Below are 18965 nucleotides of genomic sequence, written 5' to 3' on the forward strand. Positions count from 1 at the left end.
CTGCAAGAAGCTCAAAACTCAAAGGAAACCTGGGGACACTAAAAAGTGACGCACACGGCTGGGACGGAGCGCTTGTTGGCGCTCAGGGATTGTGAAGTTGTTGAGTGTTTTGGGCCGTTGTAGCGCGTTTGCACCTGTCTGCCTCCGTACATTTATCTGTACATGTTGTGCCATCTCAACGCTGTTTTTCATTGAAAGTACTGTTGCGAGTCATTATATGCTTTGAAAAATACAATACAAGTCAGTTGAAGCTTGTGGATAGTTTTTGTATTTCAATATGTACAATATGTTGAGCCATTTACAAACAAAGACATACAGAATGAAGAACAATGATGTTGAATGTTTGAAATAACATCTGTTTTACAGTAAGCAACACTACAGCACTGATAATGGAAAAAGTACAACTTGATGGTCATTATAAAACGTCTGCCAGTCTTTGCTTACTTCCTTTCTTCATTAAATCTTTAATGAACCGCTGGAAACATCTGAAAATGCAGCTGTGATCTTCTGTCTCAGCCCCGCCATGGAAACTAAAATTGCCTCCTGTTGAAAAGAAGATAAACAAAAGTAAATTAACACGTGGTGTGCATCCAAATGAATAAGGTATTTGCTTGTACAAAGAGTGTAAATCTGTCTTGTCTCACAAAAGTTAATCAAATATGTCATTTAAGGAGCCCTCACCTCTGTGCGAATGGTCCTGCTGCCCTGGTCGGGGCATGTGTTGAGGTAAAGGTCAAACAAAACACTCGGGTCTGTCACTTCCAGGTTTTGGTCCGTATCTACACTGGCCTCCAGACCCTGAAGACCTCCGAAAACGACTAAAAGATGCCTACAAAGTGGGAAAAACACCATTATTGTTATAAGAAGACTTCAAATGTGGTGTTAGAATGTGGTGTTGGAAAGTGGGTTTATCCTGCTTTAAACTTCTACCCCACTACATTTCAAAAGGAGATATTAAACTACTGTGTGCAGCCAGAAGACTATTTATGTGCATCAAGCTAAATCAATTATTTGCAGCACAGGTCAACATAGTAAATAAGAGTCCATTAACAAATTAGCTGTAGGAAATCTCTGGCCAAAAATGTGCCTTAAAAGTTGAACTTTTAATAATTACTTGAATGCCGCACTTTGCTGCTTCGTTGAGAGTGAATTTAGCGATAGTTATCCTATTGTTTCTGAACCTACTTGAATGGTGAGAGTGTTGATTGGTCCAAGTTGCTGCCTCTCTCTGATGTTCCAATAGTCAGGTCGTATCCATCCTCATACGGACTTTCAGTAAATACTGCACCTGCATTACCAAACCAACAGCGATAAGGGTCAAGCAGTCACAGCGTGCTAGATACTCATACTGGATTAGTACACAAAGTGGATGAAAAAGCTAGGTCCGGCCTGTCATGATAAATACTTTTGTTTGGACGATATATTGTCCCAGAAATAGTTGAGATAAAAGACACTATTTTCATTTTAACCCCATTTTATACCATTATATACAATGATAATATATTAGCATTAAAATGAAAGTAAACATTTTCAAAGAGCAATGTACACTGGAATTGAAATGTGAAAACATATGTGACCCGCTCTATCGAAATCAGTCGGAAGTCGCAACGGCTCATTTCAAAATAAACGTGGATTTGCGTAAATAAATAGTTTTTCGGGGTTCGGGTGTTTTGTTTGATTTTAAACAAACAAAGTCTTGGCTTTCAGAATATGAAACTTCTATTTCCAAAATCACACGATAAATACATTTTTGAAGCTTGTAAAGGGATGAAAACAGCTCTCCCTCGCCACTCTGCTGTTCCACAGCGCCGCTCCCCCTCCCTCCGGCTGAAATTATGAATGTAAGGCGTATAGTAATCATAGATAACACTGCAGGGTCCGTTACAGTTTGTTTTCATCTGATTTCAAATAAACTAAGTCTTGGCTTTCAGAATATTAAACTTGTTTCGGCAAATTCAGATGATAAATACAGCTTTGAAGCTTAACGGCATAATTACAAGCGGAGAACGGAGTAATTTGACGTCACAGCAAGCATAACAACAGCCGGTGTTTCTCCTGAGTGTTTTCCCCGGGAAACAAACACAATACACACAAACGCAAAATAACACAAACACACACACACGCACACACACGAGCTTCCCCCAAACGAAAATATCTTCCCTCCGTAGTATTTTGATCATTTTCTAATAATCAATCAGATCGATGGATTCCAGAGAAGAGGAAACTTTGAAGGCCTTTTTCTCAAAATGATGACTCGGTGACAGTCATTATATAATGTGACATATTTTGCTTAATATTTGGAGAACAACAACAATCCTGATATCATTAGAAAGCTATGACTCTCCTCTTTCCAACAGTGTATACAACTCAAAATGTGTCTTTGAGTCAATGCGACTGATTTCGATGGAGCAGGTCCCAAATTCTAAATAAATAAAGGATAAATTAAAACAACCAAAACAAAAAAATCTTGGAATCTTCAAAAATGATAAAAACAAGTATTAACATTTGCATAGTCTTTCCATCCGAAACAGGCATAATGATGCAAGCCGTTTGTCAATAGAAGGACATTTGTTTACAGAAAGTGCGAATAACAACATATTAGCCGCAACACGCCTCTACCATCCGGCTCAAATATAAAATGTTCCTTTATCGACTATTCTAGAAGAATAGTCGATAATGTACAAATGATGGTGGTTATCGCACTCTAAGCTGATAACGTAAAAAAACATAACTGGCCTAGCTATTCAGATTAAAATGGTTTAAGATGTTAGAAATTGATTTAGGGCATAATAGCAGTTGATCACAGGAATAAGAAACGTACTGAGACAGGATGCCAGGCGGACGCTGTACCCCCAGTACAGACCTCCTTCAGTGCGGGGGAGGTGAGGAGCGACCACCGCTCCTTTACACATCTTACTCTCTGAGGAGGAGACACAGGAAGACACACTGAGCTGATAGTGGCAGAATCCAGAGCGCATGGGGACTTTAAGAGAGAAAATATATTAAATAATAAAATGTCTTGTTACCATTGCTCTGTTTCTTATTGAGCTTCACTGTGACTCGGAGTCCAGACTGCAGCTGTTTGTCAATACGGACCTCCTGTAGGAGCAGAGGGAAGACAATCAGTCTATGGCACAATCACAATGATAATAATAGGCAATTATTTAGATTATTATTTTATAATTTGGGCCATCTCTTGAAGCACAGAAACACACCAATTCCCTAGTTTCTCTTAAATGTCAATATTTTATGTTTTTCTTTGTCTTTATAATAAACTATAAAACCCAATACAGGGGTAGACATTAAGGGTAAAATGCCACTGGCCCTCCGGGCCGGTGGAATTGTATTATCACTGGCTCCACCATTGTAACCACTGGCCCGGAGCATTCGTCCAAAAAAAAAAAATCGACTAATAATGAAGAAAATTAACACATTTGTTGCAATAGTAGCCTTATTTATGCACTAACTACATTACTACTTGTACTACAACATTTGAATCATCAGTTCTTCCTCATTTTCCTCAATTGTTCATATTTGGTTTATTAAAATAATGATATTGTGGTCATTGTTAAAACATTTCTGCTATTATTATGAGTATTATTATTTGTATAATGCACTTTCTGCCTTCCTGTCATTAGGAGTTAGACATGTAATGGCTATGTAATTGATTTGATTAGAACCTTCATTATCCTAAACTGCTGGGACATTTCGCCAATACCTTTATATTGTCTACTCTTCACTTACTTGTCAGCATAGGTCGGCATTGATGTACAGAGCCGACAGAAGACCTTGTTTATATTGCCATCATATTGAGAGGTGCAGTAACTCGTCCTAAAACCAGTAAGTAAGCTGCTGGTTCCCTCGACAAAAAGCAATGGGATTTCTCCACAGGGTTTTGGAAAATAGCTGGAAATAAGGTCTGTGGGAAACAAACCTGTTTGATAAATGCACGTTTTGTTCAGCCGGATGTCTACCCTACTTTTATGATTTTCGAATCATAAATCTAATCGATAGATTATAAAAGGGTTTTAGGACACGGCACTGCACCACTAGAACCATCGATCAAGCTGGCTGAAACTTTCTCTCCCTCTTCTTCTCATGCTCCCTGTCACTCTCCTTTAACTCCTCCGGTGACTTTCTTTTATTTGAAGATTGTTTTTTGCCCGGCGCTTGGCCGGTTACCGCTGGTATTAAAAACATTTTGGCGAATGGTTAGGTGGCGCGATAATCTGTAGTGAAGGAGTGCGCTCCCGCTCACGGGAGCCTGCTCGCGCTGTGCTCCGCAGCAAACGGCTGTTTGCTTTTCACCCAACAACGACAACCGACTCACGGAACGCTATGTTGTAGCGTTGATAAACGAAACAATTTAACTAAATTGCTAGTCAAAATACCAATACCACAGGACATTTTTTTTTAAAGAAATATTTTTAGTGGCCCGAGCGGGCAAGTGCAAAGTACGTTATGCTGGCCCGGGGTGTCTAAATAGTGCTTCCGGGCCAGCGGGCCATTTATAATGTCGAGCCCTGCAATATATTTGGGTTTTTCTGCAGTTGTAAAAAAAAAGAAAAAAAGAAGGGATATCTAGACATCACTTTTAGCTCTGGGAAACTTCAAGTTATATTATTATATTTTCAAATGTTAGAATGTGAAATTAATCTAAAGAATACCTTTTTATTCGTAAATCAGAACAAAATCGTTATTTATAGCCTACTTTCTATATTTATTTATTATCTCATTGAGATTAAAAACCTCTTTTCCCAAGGAGTCCTGGCCCAAGATAGGCAGCAGGACAGTTACAGACAACTTCAAACAGTCATAAACCAATCACAGTCATAACAAGATCAGCCAAAGCATGTACAGACTTTCACTACACGGTTATCATGAGCAAACATTTGAATATTTGGACGATATCAGTCAAATGTATCTTTAATTAGTTAATTGTGCATTTTGTCCACATGACATCAGTAACTTTGTACTATCCCTCTATTACTTATTATCTATTTAACCATGCTCACCTTTCTCATCCCACAGTTGACCAAAGAGCCTTTTCCTGGTTTGTTCGGCCGGTCGAGGACGATTCCTTCCCGATACGCTGACTCATCGTCTATCCTCATGTGGTGAGGGCTGTCTAAAGGGTTCAGCAAACCTGCAGAAAAAAGAGCAATTACTTTCAAGAAATGTGTCTTCTTAGATTAATGTGTCTTCTTAGATTCAATGTGTCTTCTTATATTCAATGTGTCTTCTTATATTCAATGTGTCTTCTTATATTCAATGTGTCTTCTTATATTCAATGTGTCTTCTTATATTCAATGTGTCTTCTTATATTCAATGTGTCTTCTTATATTCAATGTGTCTTCTTATATTCAATGTGTCTTCTTATATTCAATGTGTCTTCTTAGATTCAATGTGTCTTCTTATATTCAATGTGTCTTCTTAGATTAATGTGTCTTCTTAGATTCAATGTGTCTTCTTAGATTCAATGTGTCTTCTTATATTCAATGTGTCTTCTTATATTCAATGTGTCTTCTTAGATTCAATGTGTCTTCTTATATTCAATGTGTCTTCTTATATTCAATGTGTCTTCTTAGATTCAATGTGTCTTCTTATATTCAATGTGTCTTCTTATATTCAATGTGTCTTCTTAGATTAATGTGTCTTCTTAGATTCAATGTGTCTTCTTATATTCAATGTGTCTTCTTATATTCAATGTGTCTTCTTATATTCAATGTGTCTTCTTAGATTCAATGTGTCTTCTTATATTCAATGTGTCTTCTTATATTCAATGTGTCTTCTTAGATTAATGTGTCTTCTTAGATTCAATGTGTCTTCTTAGATTCAATGTGTCTTCTTATATTCAATGTGTCTTCTTATATTCAATGTGTCTTCTTATATTCAATGTGTCTTCTTATATTCAATGTGTCTTCTTATATTCAATGTGTCTTCTTATATTCAATGTGTCTTCTTATATTCAATGTGTCTTCTCAGATTGAAGCATGTAAATGAAATTGGAACTCTAACCTGCATACTGCAAATCTTGATGCTTTGGGAAAAACCACTTGCGCAGATACCTGGGTAAAAATAAAAGCAGTAATCAGAATCTGATCAAATGGCGGTGATCTGCTTATAATAAGTGTACTACTTACTGAGGACATTCCAGGTACTGAAGTATTCTGGCCAGCTGAATACAAGCTTGTCCTTTCTTACCAACACCTTTAAATTCTCCTTCTACGGTCCTGTGGGAGAAAAGAACAAGTATTTTCTATTGGTTTTCAGATGGCTTTGGGGTGATTACCATGTATGTAGGGTTACAACTATCTTCTAATTTAAAAACACATGCTTATTAGGCTATATGCATATTTTTACAACTTTCAGGGACTAATGAGAATTAAAAGTCCTTTATTTGTCCCAAAGAGGGGACATTTACATTTGTACAAGAAATGGGACAGTGCAGATAAAAGGTAGAATTGAATGAGTACACAAGCATTTAATTAAGCAATCATACACGAGAGGCCGTTCTTTAACGTCATTATTGGTACGACAGTACTGCGGCAGGACCGAGGCGCTTGCGCCGAGGTCCGTACGCCTGTACTGGAGAACGGCCTCAAGTGTATGATTGCGATTCTATAACACAAACTATCATTGTAATCAACAATATCGTAAAATAAGTTCATAATGTGGGCTAATTTGCTCCCAAACCTTCACTTTCTGCTTGAGTTAATCTCCGTCAGAAAGTAGTTCCTATAAAGTAGTTCCCTTGGTAACGAGAGCCGATCAATCGAACACTCCTGCTTCCCCGCTTACAGTTATTGATATAATTATAGTAAATTATATATTATTAACCAATTTATTGACAACAATTCTTGAATTAGGCTATTTATTTATTTATTTACATATTTAACATTTTGGCCTCAGAATGAAGGTGGATGTTCATGCTGCCATTAAACGTGCAATTTTTGAAACAACTCATGAACTCCATGCCAGACTTTTTTGCAGTTGGTGCTGTGGTGTTCACGGAAGAGCTTTCCTCCAGTGGCCGTTTGGCGTGTCCCGGACCGGCGCGTTGCTCCAAATGTTTCTGTTGTCCAGATGATAACTATAAAATCTGACATTTTGTAGCTAACGATTTTCCAACGAGAGACAATGTAACAATGTAACGGCTGTGTGTCGCTATGGAAACCACTACTTCTCCGCTGCTTTCTTGTTCCAGTTTGCAGTTAGCTTTTGAATTGTGGTACTTTTCCAGTTGGTCTACCTGCTCTTCACGTAGCTCTGCATGTTGTCGTTTAGGTGCTTTTTTTTCTAGGCACTCCTCAATCCAGTCCTCCACAGTAAGACCCCCCCGGAGGTTGAAGTTAATCTTAAATGTTTCCATATTATGTTTGGAAGTTTGTTTCGTAATGTAAAAAGGAGGGTTTCTGCCCCGTTACTTCTCCGCTGCTTTCTTGTTCCAGTTCGAAAAGCAAACTGCAAGCAGTTTGCTTTTCAGACCAAGAGTATACAGTTTTTCTCAGACGCGGAGGGATACTGACTTGTTGTGAAAAGGCACGTTCTATTTGACCGTTCTTTGATCGTGGAATCAAACACGCCTATTGACCAATCAGAGAGCTTGCTCACACCTATGTGTTATAGAATAAAGGGGCAAGCACACGTTCATAACCATGAGATCCAATCGGTACACGTCCATGGTAAAAAGAATAAGAAGCAGTGAATGGTGCGTGTACTACTGACTAGTTGCTTTACTTCAAAAATGATATGCTGATTTACAACATGTCTTTCCTAATGTAGGTTAATGGGAAACGGTATTTTTTAGCACTATTGCATCAAATTATGATTTTTTTATTTCTACAGCTTGTTGTTCACAGATATATTGTACCTGTTGATTTAACTTACTTGACATCTTCTCCGTATTCATCGAACACAACGATCTCGTCGACACAGAACACGACACAGGCTCTGGCGATCTGTCCCGCCAGGTAGGTCCGGAGCTCCGTGGACTGAGCGTTATCCAGCACAGAGCCGGGCAGAGCCACACTCACCGTGTACGCCCGACCTGAGGGACACAGACCACACATTACAGCACGCAGCCTTTCACAGGTAGAATAACAATATCAAAAGTGATAACAAGGTTACCTTTATTGTCTTGGCTCTGTTCATGTTTTGCCTTCTCTGCAGACTCGAGCTCTATCTGCTTATCCAACTGTTTGATCAGCTTGGCCTCTTTCCTTTGCTTCTTGGACTCCTTTACTGTTTTTAAAGAAGAATGAATGATATTGGTAAGCGATGAACACATGTAGACAGACTGGGGATATCTGAATGGAGAGTGTAAGGGTTTTTTGGTTTGTGGCAATTTGAAGTGAGTACGGAGAAGATGTCAATCTACTCGTGACTGAATCTGAGTTGACTACTTCTACTATTACTCTCTAAAAAGCAGAAGTGGAAGAAGTATTCATATACAGATCCATTATATTTGTAAAAGGAACAATACCAGAGTGTGAAGATACTCTGTTACTAGTCCTGAATTAAAATCTTACTGAGGTAAAAGTGCTTATTTAATAGATTTAAAATACAAAAGGTAAAAATATTCATTACGCAGAAACATTTGTTCCAGAAAACATATGAAAGTATTATTGCTTTTATTGATGCTTACTGTTGGGTCAATTATTAAATGATAATGTATTACAGTAACTCATTTATAACTTAACAATTATATAGATAGTGAACAATAGCCAAACAAAAAACAAATGTAGTGGTGTAGAAGTATATAAAACATATTGTCAAATAAAGAATAAATACCTCAAAACTGTACAAAAGTACAGTAGGCCTACTTGAATAAAAGTGCAGAGTTACATTACCAATGCCTAAAAGTATTAATTACCAACAATAAATCCAATATATAAATGGAGTGGCTAAACACATGGTAAAACATCATACGTAATTATTTATTGTAACGTTAGGTAGACCATTTTTTTTCTAAAATAACAACAACTTTAAAACATAATTTAACTTAATAGCGATGAAACAGTTGAACTATAATTGAACATGTGTATCAAACTAAACTGCTTTAGCATGTAGCTAACTAGCTAGCTGTACTCACCATCTGCTTTCTTTTTCTTCCAGTCCACCTTGTCCTCAGGCTGTAAAAAATAACCAACACATTATAAGTAATATGGAGAAAATTAAAGTGATACTTTCATGTAATATAATAGTTTGAAAGTACCAAAGAGGGCTCCATTTTGGGTCTTTTCGCTGCGACGTCGGTAGACATTTTTACACGCACCAACACGTGAAGATTATTTACATCCGGGTCACGACACACGTTTCAAAATAAAAGTCAGCTGACTAGTTTTTGCCTTATTTAGTGGGAATGCTGATACAGCATTCCAACTATCTGTTCTTCGACGCACGAAATTCTTTATTATTCCGCCGGGTTATTTTGTACCTCTTCTTCTCCCACATTCCACATCGCAGAAACTCCGTTCAAACATCAAAACGTTCAGCTCGGTCGGGAATCAATTGCTATTAGCCTACTTTTCTTATTCATAACTTTCATAATTCCAGAGATACATCCCATAATTCATCACATTTTTAACATGGAAGTCAATGGAGAAAATCTTCAGACTTGAACAATCTTCATGCAACTTCAACAGCTAACTGCTCCTTCATACTGTTTCACTCAGAAACCTCATTCCAACTTTAAAATGTTACACATCTTTCTGACATTATTCGTGTAACACAACTTTTAAATCTGATTCTCACTTTTAGAGATATTAAACATTGTTCAGAGACCTTGGTAAAGAGGCCTTCTTCAGATTTTAGAGTGCGTGATGTCACAGCTAGAGTGGAGGACAGATTTCATTTTGCCTTCATATTTTCTTTTAAACCTGCCATAATTTCCAAACCCTACATTCCTGAGACATAATTTTTCATGAGAAACATAGGAAAACATCTCGTAGCTTGAAAAATTAAATAAAAATAAGCAAAAAATAATTAAATAAAATGCCTCTTGACAAAAACGTTCAACATGTCTCCATTAAACCCCATTGTAAATTCAGCCTCATCTTTCGCCACCACAGCAGCCGCACACCTTTAGTTAATCTGCCAAAAAGGCCACATTATTGACCCGAAAGTACACAAAAAGCACACTTCAGATGCTCAAGTTCCTTGACATGCTTCATGCTTTGAAATTTCACCGATATCTGTTACGGTTCTTCAACAACGCGTTCACATATAAGAGGTTTATCTCTCATTCAGAACAATGAAAACGCTCTCCTCTCACTGATGGAACATCACCATGGAAACCTTTGATCTCTGGACACGTCGTTAGCTCAAATATAAACACCTGTGTCATGGAACACGATGATGTCATAACTCCAACAGACATGCTCAGAGCAGCAGACTTCAGATAATGGTTAATGGTCCTGCCCTCAACAGCTCTACATCAATTATGGGGTGTCATCATCTGCCGTTTCCATGGAAACGCATCCCTCGCCATAAAACACAATGTTGCTGTAACTCCAATGGACACGGTCCGATTGCCCAAACTTCGCTTGTATATCACCGGTCCATGCCTCAACAGCTTTACGCCAAATCTGAGATCTAACCATAGGCTGTTGCCATGGAAACGCATCCCTCGGCATAAAACACGATGTCACTGTAGCTCCAATGGACACGGTCCGGTCGTCCCACAATCTTCACCTGTATATCACCTCTCCATGCCTCAACAGCTCTACGTCAAATCTGACATCTCACCATATGCCGTTTCCCTCGCCATAAAACACGATGTTGTCGTAACGCCTATGAAAAGGGTCAAAACAGCACCAGACTTCAGATAATGGTTAACGGTCCAGCCCTCAACAGCTCTACGTCAATTATGGGGTGTCCTCATATGCCGTTTCCATGGAAACGCATCCCTCGCCATAAAAGACGATGTCGCTATAACTCACGTGTGCTAACAGTCCAGCCGTGAAGACATCTACGGGACAGTTTTGAGATTTCTTCAATTGCCGTTAATGCTCACCCTGAAACACGGTTTTCTCCTAACTTCATTGAAAATGCTCCAAACGGCCCAAAACTTCACAGGTTTAGTAACGATGCAGCCATCAATGCATCTAAGCGTATTATGGGATGTCATCAAATGCAGTTGGCATGGCGACAGATCATTCGCCATCAAGTTAGTTCAAAAGTTTGCAGTTCAAATATTCTGCTGCTTTTCCAAGCCTTTTTACTTTCTTTTCTTCTCTCATCATTCAAGCCCCCAGTCTTCATGTATCATTTCAATCTAAATTCTTCACTTTCTTCTTACACATTACATTTCAGCATAGCAGTTTAGCGTCAGCTTTTCGGCATAAAGCATTCCCACTAGCAATGTATTCAGGAATTGCATTCTCTAGTTTAATTTGTTATACCACAATTAAGACCCAACAATATGTAATCGTTTTCAATTAAAATGTAAATACTTGAACGTCATTATTATTATTATTGATTCTCAAGGTAGTCTCATTGAGATTAGGAACTATTTTTCAATAAAAAAGACAAGACTTGTGTACAAAAAATTAACTACATGTAATTAACATGTTCTTCCGTTGAAACATGTATAGAGTGCCACAGTGACGTGTCCTAAAACCCAGAAGTAAACTCTTTCCGGTTCATTTGACCACTTCCGGTTCCTTCGACAAAAACCAATGCAATTTCATAATTATAAATCTATCGATAAGATTTAGGATTCGAAAATTATAAAAGTAGGGTAGACATGTGGATATTATCCGGTTGAACAAAACGTGATCTGTCTCTTCACTTTGTGTCAACCACAGACCTTATTTCGAGCTATTTTCCAAAATCCTATGGAGAAATTGCATTGGTTTTTGTCGAAGGAACCGGAAGTGGTCAAATGCTAACTTACTTCCAGGTTTTAGGATGCGTCACTGTGGCACTGACTGCAAGGGAGAAGATGTGGATTCATTCAAACCTTTATTAAACCTTTTGGATACTTGGATACATTGCAACTCTATACAATTAAATATTGAAATATCTTTTGTAGTTTTTTGCTGAAAATACAAATATATTCAACAGATCGACTAGTGGAAAAGTCGGACAACAATGTTTTATGTTTTCTTCCACATTGTGAACAAAGACTGTTTTCTTTCATCTTTAATAAAATACAGAAAGGTTGCCACCATAGGGAGCAGTTCACGGACAGGCTGATTACATGTGATAGTTATCTATAAACTAAATTGCAGCTCAGGAGTCAAAAGTCCACCTGTGTCACTTATCTTCACCACACATTTTGTCCACACACTCTTCATGACATGATTATCTTCAATTGTGCTTTAATCATCTGTGGACGACTTCTGATGAACTCTGAGAAACTTGAGTCAAACTTTGAGCAACATTTAATAAAAATTATTTCTGCTTAAATTAACCTAGCAAGAACATTCAGAATAATTGTTTCCCCTTCTAAAACCTGGGTGTCTTGCAGTATAAGGACACAATAGAGCTGGACATGGTTTAAAGTACATATGTTGACATAAACACAAACAAACACTGAAAATGGCTCATTTTGTTGTGAAGAAACCCAACCCGGTTTTAAGCAGGGAAATCTGTAATGGACGGGTAATGCTTCTTATTTTAGACATTTAACTTTCCCTGACTCCACTTTCTCAAGATTTGCTCTGCTGCATCCAGGGTGGCTTCCTCCTGTTAGACAGAAATGAGGACGTGTTAGTCAAAGAGCGAGACAGGAGAAGAATTACATTCATTTCAGGTATTTAGGTTACATTTACCTTGACGAAACAGAATCTGACGTATTTGTCAAACTCCTTTCCGTGCTCTGGGCTGTAGAAAGCGGAGACAGGGATTGTTGCTAAACCCTGCAGGACAAATTAAAATCATACAGTCAAAGCACCACATATTCAGCACAATATCCTAAATGCATCATACAAATACTATACAAAAACACTAATCCAATCCTTATTCTTTCAAAACAAAATCCAAAACTTGTGTTATAGCTTCCAAAAATGAGTTGAAATAAAATCAACATAAATTAGCAAATATTCTATGTACATCATCAGACAACTAGAGTAATGTCAGACAAACATGCTTTTAAAACAAACAATAACACAGTAACAGCTTTAAGAGGGAATGCATTAATCCGAGATAAATAAAAAAGTATGAATAAAATGCTTATAATTTACCTTCTCTTTAGTTAGCCACTTTACAAATCTGTAGTCATAGGATTCATCCTTAGTGCTGTCATCATTAAAGTCCACCTCTGTGAAAAAGAAAGAGGTCAACTTAAATCAGGCAGCCCTAATGAAAGAAGAGACGTTAAATGTTACTTCAGTTGAAGCAGTGCTGGATGTCTGTCCTCCACTCACTGACGGAGGAGATGTCTGCGATCATGAAGTACCCCCCCTCCGGCATGATGGGCTGCAGACCCACGCTCTGCAGGCAGGAGGCCAGCTTCCCCCTGCGGTGGTGCAGCATGGCAGGCAGCTGCTGGAAGTAGCTCTCCGGAGAGCCAAACAGCTCGTACTCCCTCTCAAATCCACGAGCTACTGCCTCCTGGAGAAGAAGAGGAGAAGAAACGAGCAGAACGGGATAAAAGATGAGTTTCCCTGGTGCATATAGGACACATATTTTTTAGGAAACATCTCTTTAAATCAATCAATCAAACAAACTTTAATAAGATAATCATAAATCACAATAAATAGGATACATTCATTCATTGATTTAAATTGTATTTCTTCTTGAAATGCTTTTTTTTTTTTTTTTTAAATCGTATCTATTTTTCCCAAACTACACAGAATTTTCAAGGCCCTCATCCAGCGACTATCCCGATAATGTAAATTGTCCACAATCACCTTATCCATCCCTATCCTGAACTATCTCTTTAATTGCCCACCAATGCTGAACAATCCGTAAGTACAGAACCCACATTTCTAACCGTATGTGGGGCCTCTTCTGAATCCAAGTTGTATTTTTACAAACGTTTCTAAAATGCTCCAGGCATTATGTAATTATGTACCTGAGCGGCTGTAGGACAGTGGTACACACAGTTCTGGAAGATGGTTTTCATGTGTTTGATGATATGCCCCGAGCTGATGACCCAGCCAACCTGAGAGGAAAAACAAGTTATGATAACACTGTGTGACTAAAAGAAGAACGTGTTTTTTCGTTTCTATTTGTGAATCCACTGAGAAATGTCAATGACGTATTCCTGGGCCCTTACACTTTATTTCAAAAAAATCGGAACAGCGTTTTTTTCTTAATGCGGCTGACAAACAAAGAAAACATAGCTTCCTTTATAGATTATTAAATAATTCAATATTTTAAAGGGGTTACCTTCCAGCCAGTAGCACTGAAGGTTTTTCCTCCACTGCCGATGGTGATGGTTCGTTCCCACATGCCGGGGAGGCTGGCTGTCAATAACATAGTTAATACAAATAATAATGCAGCGTTATGCTTTGTGTGCATTTTGTTAGCTTCTGACTGTATCTCACCTATCTTTACGTGCTTGTTTCCATCATAAGTCAGCCACTCGTACACCTCGTCACTGATGCACAGAACGTCATGTTTGATGCACAGATCAGCGATCATTTGGAGCTCTTCAGTCTTGTAAACCTGTAATGTGTTTATTATGCAAAAGATCACATTTTATTTTTCTTCAGCTGGCTTTAATTCTTTGATTCAGACAGTACACATGTAAATATCTTGCCTTGCCCAGTGGGTTGTTGGGAGTGTTGATGACAATGGCTTTTGTGCGTGGAGTGAATTTACTGGCCAGCTCCTCAGCAGAGAGAGTCCAGTCCGCACTGGACAGGCTTCCTTCCACTTTCTGAAAATTAACAAAATAAAATCTATTACATTTTATTTTGCAAATATACAAAGGCACAAACCCAATGTGGGTAAGGCTCAGAGACAGGATGGTATGTACAATTGTTGGTTTTAAGTATGCTTTTTGTTGATATCTAATATAGGTTCCATACTTATGTCCTGCGCTAATGCGTCTCTTTGCAACAATTATTATAAAAAAAGTTTAAAAAAAAGCCATTGGCCAAGAGGATTTGACATTCTTTAGTGCGTGATTTGAACTCCTCCCAGGGTGTTTCCTCAGTGTCAAATAATCAATGTAATCCTTTCACTCAAAGCAGCATCATGAACAACATTTAAACAAGGTTGATGATTAAGCTAGTGTAATATAGCTTAATCATTATTTCCACAGATTTCATGTGTTTTTAATGCACCATGATCTTAATGTCTCCGTGTAATGTTCACATGCCAGAATGAACACCATTGGGGCGTCCCCATGTACCCCAGTGTTTAACGTCACATTTTTAAGAAATAAAGGCAAGTCTCTAAAGTAAAGTCTTAAGCAAAACCTTAAGAGATGGTGAACATAAAAGGACTCCAAACGTGGGCGAGGTTGCCTCACCCACTCACCGGCCTCAGAGGAACATACACTTCCTTTCCCCCGACCATCTTCACCATCGGCTGGTAGCAGTCGAAGAACGGCTCAACAATAATAACCTGAAACACAATCAGTTTTTTATCAACAGTGAAACACACATAATCTACTGTGAGAAAGAAAACACATGTGGCTAATGGCATTAGTTTTTCTTTAACTGTAAGTATCTTTTAACCTGTGCTAATTACGGCTGCTGCCTGGGACAACATTACGACTTGACTTGGGCTGAAATTCATCCCCATCATTTTGATAGTGTGCAATCTGTACATGTATGGCAGCCATTCCATTCCAGTGTCTGTTGAATTCCAACACAGTGAAATGTTGTCGGTAGTTTATAGAATATAATAAAAAATGGCTCATTTTACTCAAACACATACCGGTACCTATAAATAGTAAAACCAGAGAAACTTCAGAGCTGTATACTACATTACTAAATATCAGATAAGATATCTGCTAAAAGGTACATTATGGGGTGTTCATTCAATGTTTTGTGCAGCCTCTAAATGCTAGATAGGAGGAGTTAGAATAAAGTGTTGCCAAATATGTATAATTATTTTTCCCTTTTCTGCCAATTAAAAGGAGAAATACAGCAAAGACTCTTTAATAAGTAAAGCGTAAATGTGCAAACTTTGTTCCACTGTTGTAGTTTTCCTACCTCATCCCCTTCATCGATGAGAGCTTGGAACGCACAGAAGAGAGCCTGATAAGCTCCCACTGTGACCAGCACGTCTTCCAGAGGATCGATCTCATGTCCCGTAACCCTACTGAAGAATGTAGCCAGACTTTGCACAAGACGAGGATGTCCCTGAGGAGAATAAAAACATGACTTTAATATCAGTGAAGTAAACTCAAGAACCATTTTCTGGTTTTGACAAGGTAAAGTGTTCTTGGTGTGTGTTTGATCGTACAAACGCTCGGGTGTACTGGTGCATCTGCGGTCCTCCGTTCACAGCATCACAAAAAGCCTCCTGGACGAATTTGGGAGGGGAGAAGTCAGGAAAGCCCTGACCGAGGTTCACTGCTTTGTAATCTGCAGCCAGCTGAGTGAATTCAACCCTGTTGGTGTGAAGGATAACACACAGTGGTGTGGTGAATGGAATGATCGATTCAATCAAATACCTCAGGTATATTACCACCAATCATGTCTAAGTTATATCATGTTCTCTGCCTTATGAGCTACCTGCAACCATTTTAGATTATTTATTTATTGTGTTGGTCATAGAAGCATGTTAACAAAGCATTACACATGAATACAAAATAGAATAAAATAGAAAATAAACAAACAGTAAATAAATACACATCAACAGTAGAAAATAAATATAAACAGAAAATGTTATGTACAGAATTATACCGATGAAGTCTTTCTATCAAATATACAATATAAATAAACAAAATGTAAACAAAGGATACTTATTTCATTACATTTCAATATTAAAGGTCCCATGTCATGCTTTTCCGGTTATTACCCGTCCCCTTGTGTTATGAAGGTTTTTCTGCATGTAAACGGTCTGCAGAGTCTCAAACCCTCAAAGTACACCTTGTAGGGAGTAAAACTCTAACACAGAGAAGACCTGTCTGTGCTGCCCCAGAATGCCTCGTTGGACATTTCTCTTTTTCCATTGTTTGCTTCCTGGGTTCTGTGACGTGTGAACTCCCACATCAACAACAAATGACCGGATTGGCCCAAATGGACCAATCCGCGGAGCACCTCACACACCAGGATCCCTTGGCTAACTAACAGGGAGTCCCATTGACTTGCATAGAGCTCCCTGAACGCTGGTAATAGACGAGTTAGGATAGCGGAGAAATGCTCTCCACAGCAGACCCATTCTCACAGCGTTATCAACCTTTTTCTTTCTCAATATCAAGCCACACTTATTGTTTTTACTTCGGCTGTGAGTGTTTGTGTGCTCAGGATGAGTTTAGCTGTGTCTGGCTGTATCGCACCAGCGAGCCTCGCAACGTCCCAACCAATCAGAGCACACTGGGCTCACAGGGAGAGGGGGGGGGGGGGGGGCAGGAGCTCCAACAAGCCGTTTAGGACAGAGAGTGAATACACATACTATACAGAGATGCTGTGTGAGAAACCAATGTGATTTTGGAACATTGCACAATTTAAATCTATTCTAGTAGACCTCAACAATGGAAATATGATCAGTAGAAATGACCATGTAATGGGACCTTTAAACAATAAATGTACCAAAAAGTAAGTAAAATAATAATAACAAATGCTTGATAATGTTTTTTTGTTGTAAAAATCCATTTGTATCTGGGTTAAAATATTGACTCAGTTCCTAAAAGTACAAACAATGCGGATTTTTCAAATCGTTTTGGTTTCACTTTAGGTTAAAAAAATATATGTATTATCTGATTTCTGATATGTCAAATAATAAGCTGTATTAATGAATGATTATTTTGTATTGCACTTTGGAACACACCCCAGTTATCAGCTGTTACTTATTAACTTGATATTACACCACAGGTTTGTGTCCCATGTTTGAATGCATGGAACCATAAATGTGTTAATCATTTCTAAAGGACTTGAACCAGGCTGTCACTATTAACACCCCCATGTTCCACCAACAACATTATATATTATATATTAAAGTTATTATAGTCAAACCACGTGACCACGGTTTGGTTTATAGTCTTTCTGAGCAGAGATTTGTATTCATTATTCAAATGAAAACCCATTATTATAACTTACCAAACGTTTTTATCGACGCCTTCTGTTCTTCGTGCATGAATCCTTCGTGACATGATGATCTGTAATAAAGGGACATTTATCATTCGCTTTGTGCACCTGAAACTGAACATGTCTTTAACTGAACTGGAACAGACAACTAGAAAATAATCCAATGCATTAACACAGGTTTCCAAATGAGCACATTCTCCCTGTGGACATTTACTTTTAAGTGAAATAACTTACTAGTAAGCGGGAGAAGAAGTGAAATAATGACCTCCTCCCCTCCTTATGTTTTCATTTCTACTTCCTGGATGGGCGGGGCGAGACGTCAACGAGCAGTAACCCGGATGTAACTCCAGTGTGCGCAGTAGTAATCCCATGGCAGTAATGGCAGACGCCACAATTTAACATACAAATATTTAAAATCTATAAATTGAAAAAAAAAAGAATAAAAAAGAAAATAAGCAGATAGAATGTATAAATAAACATAATATATATATAGTTTGTGCAAAAAGGTGCATTCATTGACTCTGAATTGATTTAACCCATGTAATTAGACTGTTCTTAATTACTTATAAAAGTATACATTTTCAATATTTTGTATTTGTAGTTGACTTTTTCTTTAATGCTGCTGTCAAAAAGACAAAAGAGGAACAGTTTTGATTTATTTTCAGTAATAATAGTTTTCTTTTCCCAAAAAATATATACCGATCTTTGAGGATAGAAGAATAAATTCTCATCTGAATAAAAGTAAAAAACCACATCTTCCAAAATGTCAAGCTACTAAAAAATACCAGCAGGTTTGATATTGAGCAA

The 18965-nt window shown here is 38.0% G+C and overlaps 2 protein-coding genes across 2 annotated transcripts; both read right to left on the minus strand.

The window, feature by feature from the left end:
- Positions 1–248: 248 nt before the first annotated feature.
- spout1 (SPOUT domain containing methyltransferase 1) lies at positions 249–9336 on the minus strand. Its single transcript, XM_034196731.1, has 12 exons — positions 9218–9336; positions 9095–9134; positions 8131–8244; positions 7891–8050; positions 6144–6233; positions 6019–6068; positions 5016–5146; positions 3027–3099; positions 2822–2920; positions 1186–1288; positions 682–829; positions 249–543 (listed from the first exon to the last, which is right to left on the minus strand). Exons 1-12 carry the CDS (start codon positions 9263–9265, stop codon positions 457–459), a joined length of 1143 nt encoding a protein of 380 aa, XP_034052622.1. The 5' UTR covers positions 9266–9336; the 3' UTR covers positions 249–456.
- Positions 9337–12131: 2795 nt separating this feature from the next.
- kyat1 (kynurenine aminotransferase 1) lies at positions 12132–18487 on the minus strand. The gene is made up of 13 exons (XM_034196725.1): positions 18393–18487; positions 18171–18229; positions 16372–16519; positions 16119–16268; positions 15439–15525; positions 14714–14833; positions 14499–14619; positions 14341–14417; positions 14024–14113; positions 13374–13560; positions 13191–13267; positions 12780–12866; positions 12132–12693 (listed from the first exon to the last, which is right to left on the minus strand). Exons 2-13 carry the CDS (start codon positions 18221–18223, stop codon positions 12625–12627), a joined length of 1266 nt encoding a protein of 421 aa, XP_034052616.1. The 5' UTR covers positions 18224–18229; positions 18393–18487; the 3' UTR covers positions 12132–12624.
- Positions 18488–18965: the final 478 nt, after the last annotated feature.

Source organism: Gymnodraco acuticeps, unplaced genomic scaffold (assembly GCF_902827175.1).
Source record: "Gymnodraco acuticeps unplaced genomic scaffold, fGymAcu1.1, whole genome shotgun sequence".
NCBI classification, from domain to species: Eukaryota; Metazoa; Chordata; class Actinopteri; order Perciformes; family Bathydraconidae; genus Gymnodraco; species Gymnodraco acuticeps.

What these genes read in the sequence shown, in the direction of transcription:
- spout1 (XM_034196731.1), bottom strand. Translation starts at nt 9,265, where the DNA reads ATGTCTACCGACGTCGCAGCGAAAAGACCCAAAATGGAGCCCTCTTTG. An exon ending in ACAGAGCCAAGACAATAAAG is followed by an intron (nt 8,051 to 8,130) that starts GTAACCTTGTTA and finishes TGTGTCCCTCAG; the next exon opens with GTCGGGCGTACACGGTGAGT. An exon ending in TCAACACTCTCACCATTCAA is followed by an intron (nt 830 to 1,185) that starts GTAGGTTCAGAA and finishes CCCACTTTGTAG; the next exon opens with GCATCTTTTAGTCGTTTTCG.
- kyat1 (XM_034196725.1), bottom strand. Translation starts at nt 18,223, where the DNA reads ATGTCACGAAGGATTCATGCACGAAGAACAGAAGGCGTCGATAAAAAC. An exon ending in TCAGTGCTACTGGCTGGAAG is followed by an intron (nt 14,114 to 14,340) that starts GTAACCCCTTTA and finishes TTTTCCTCTCAG; the next exon opens with GTTGGCTGGGTCATCAGCTC. An exon ending in TCAGATTCTGTTTCGTCAAG is followed by an intron (nt 12,694 to 12,779) that starts GTAAATGTAACC and finishes TCTGTCTAACAG; the next exon opens with GAGGAAGCCACCCTGGATGC.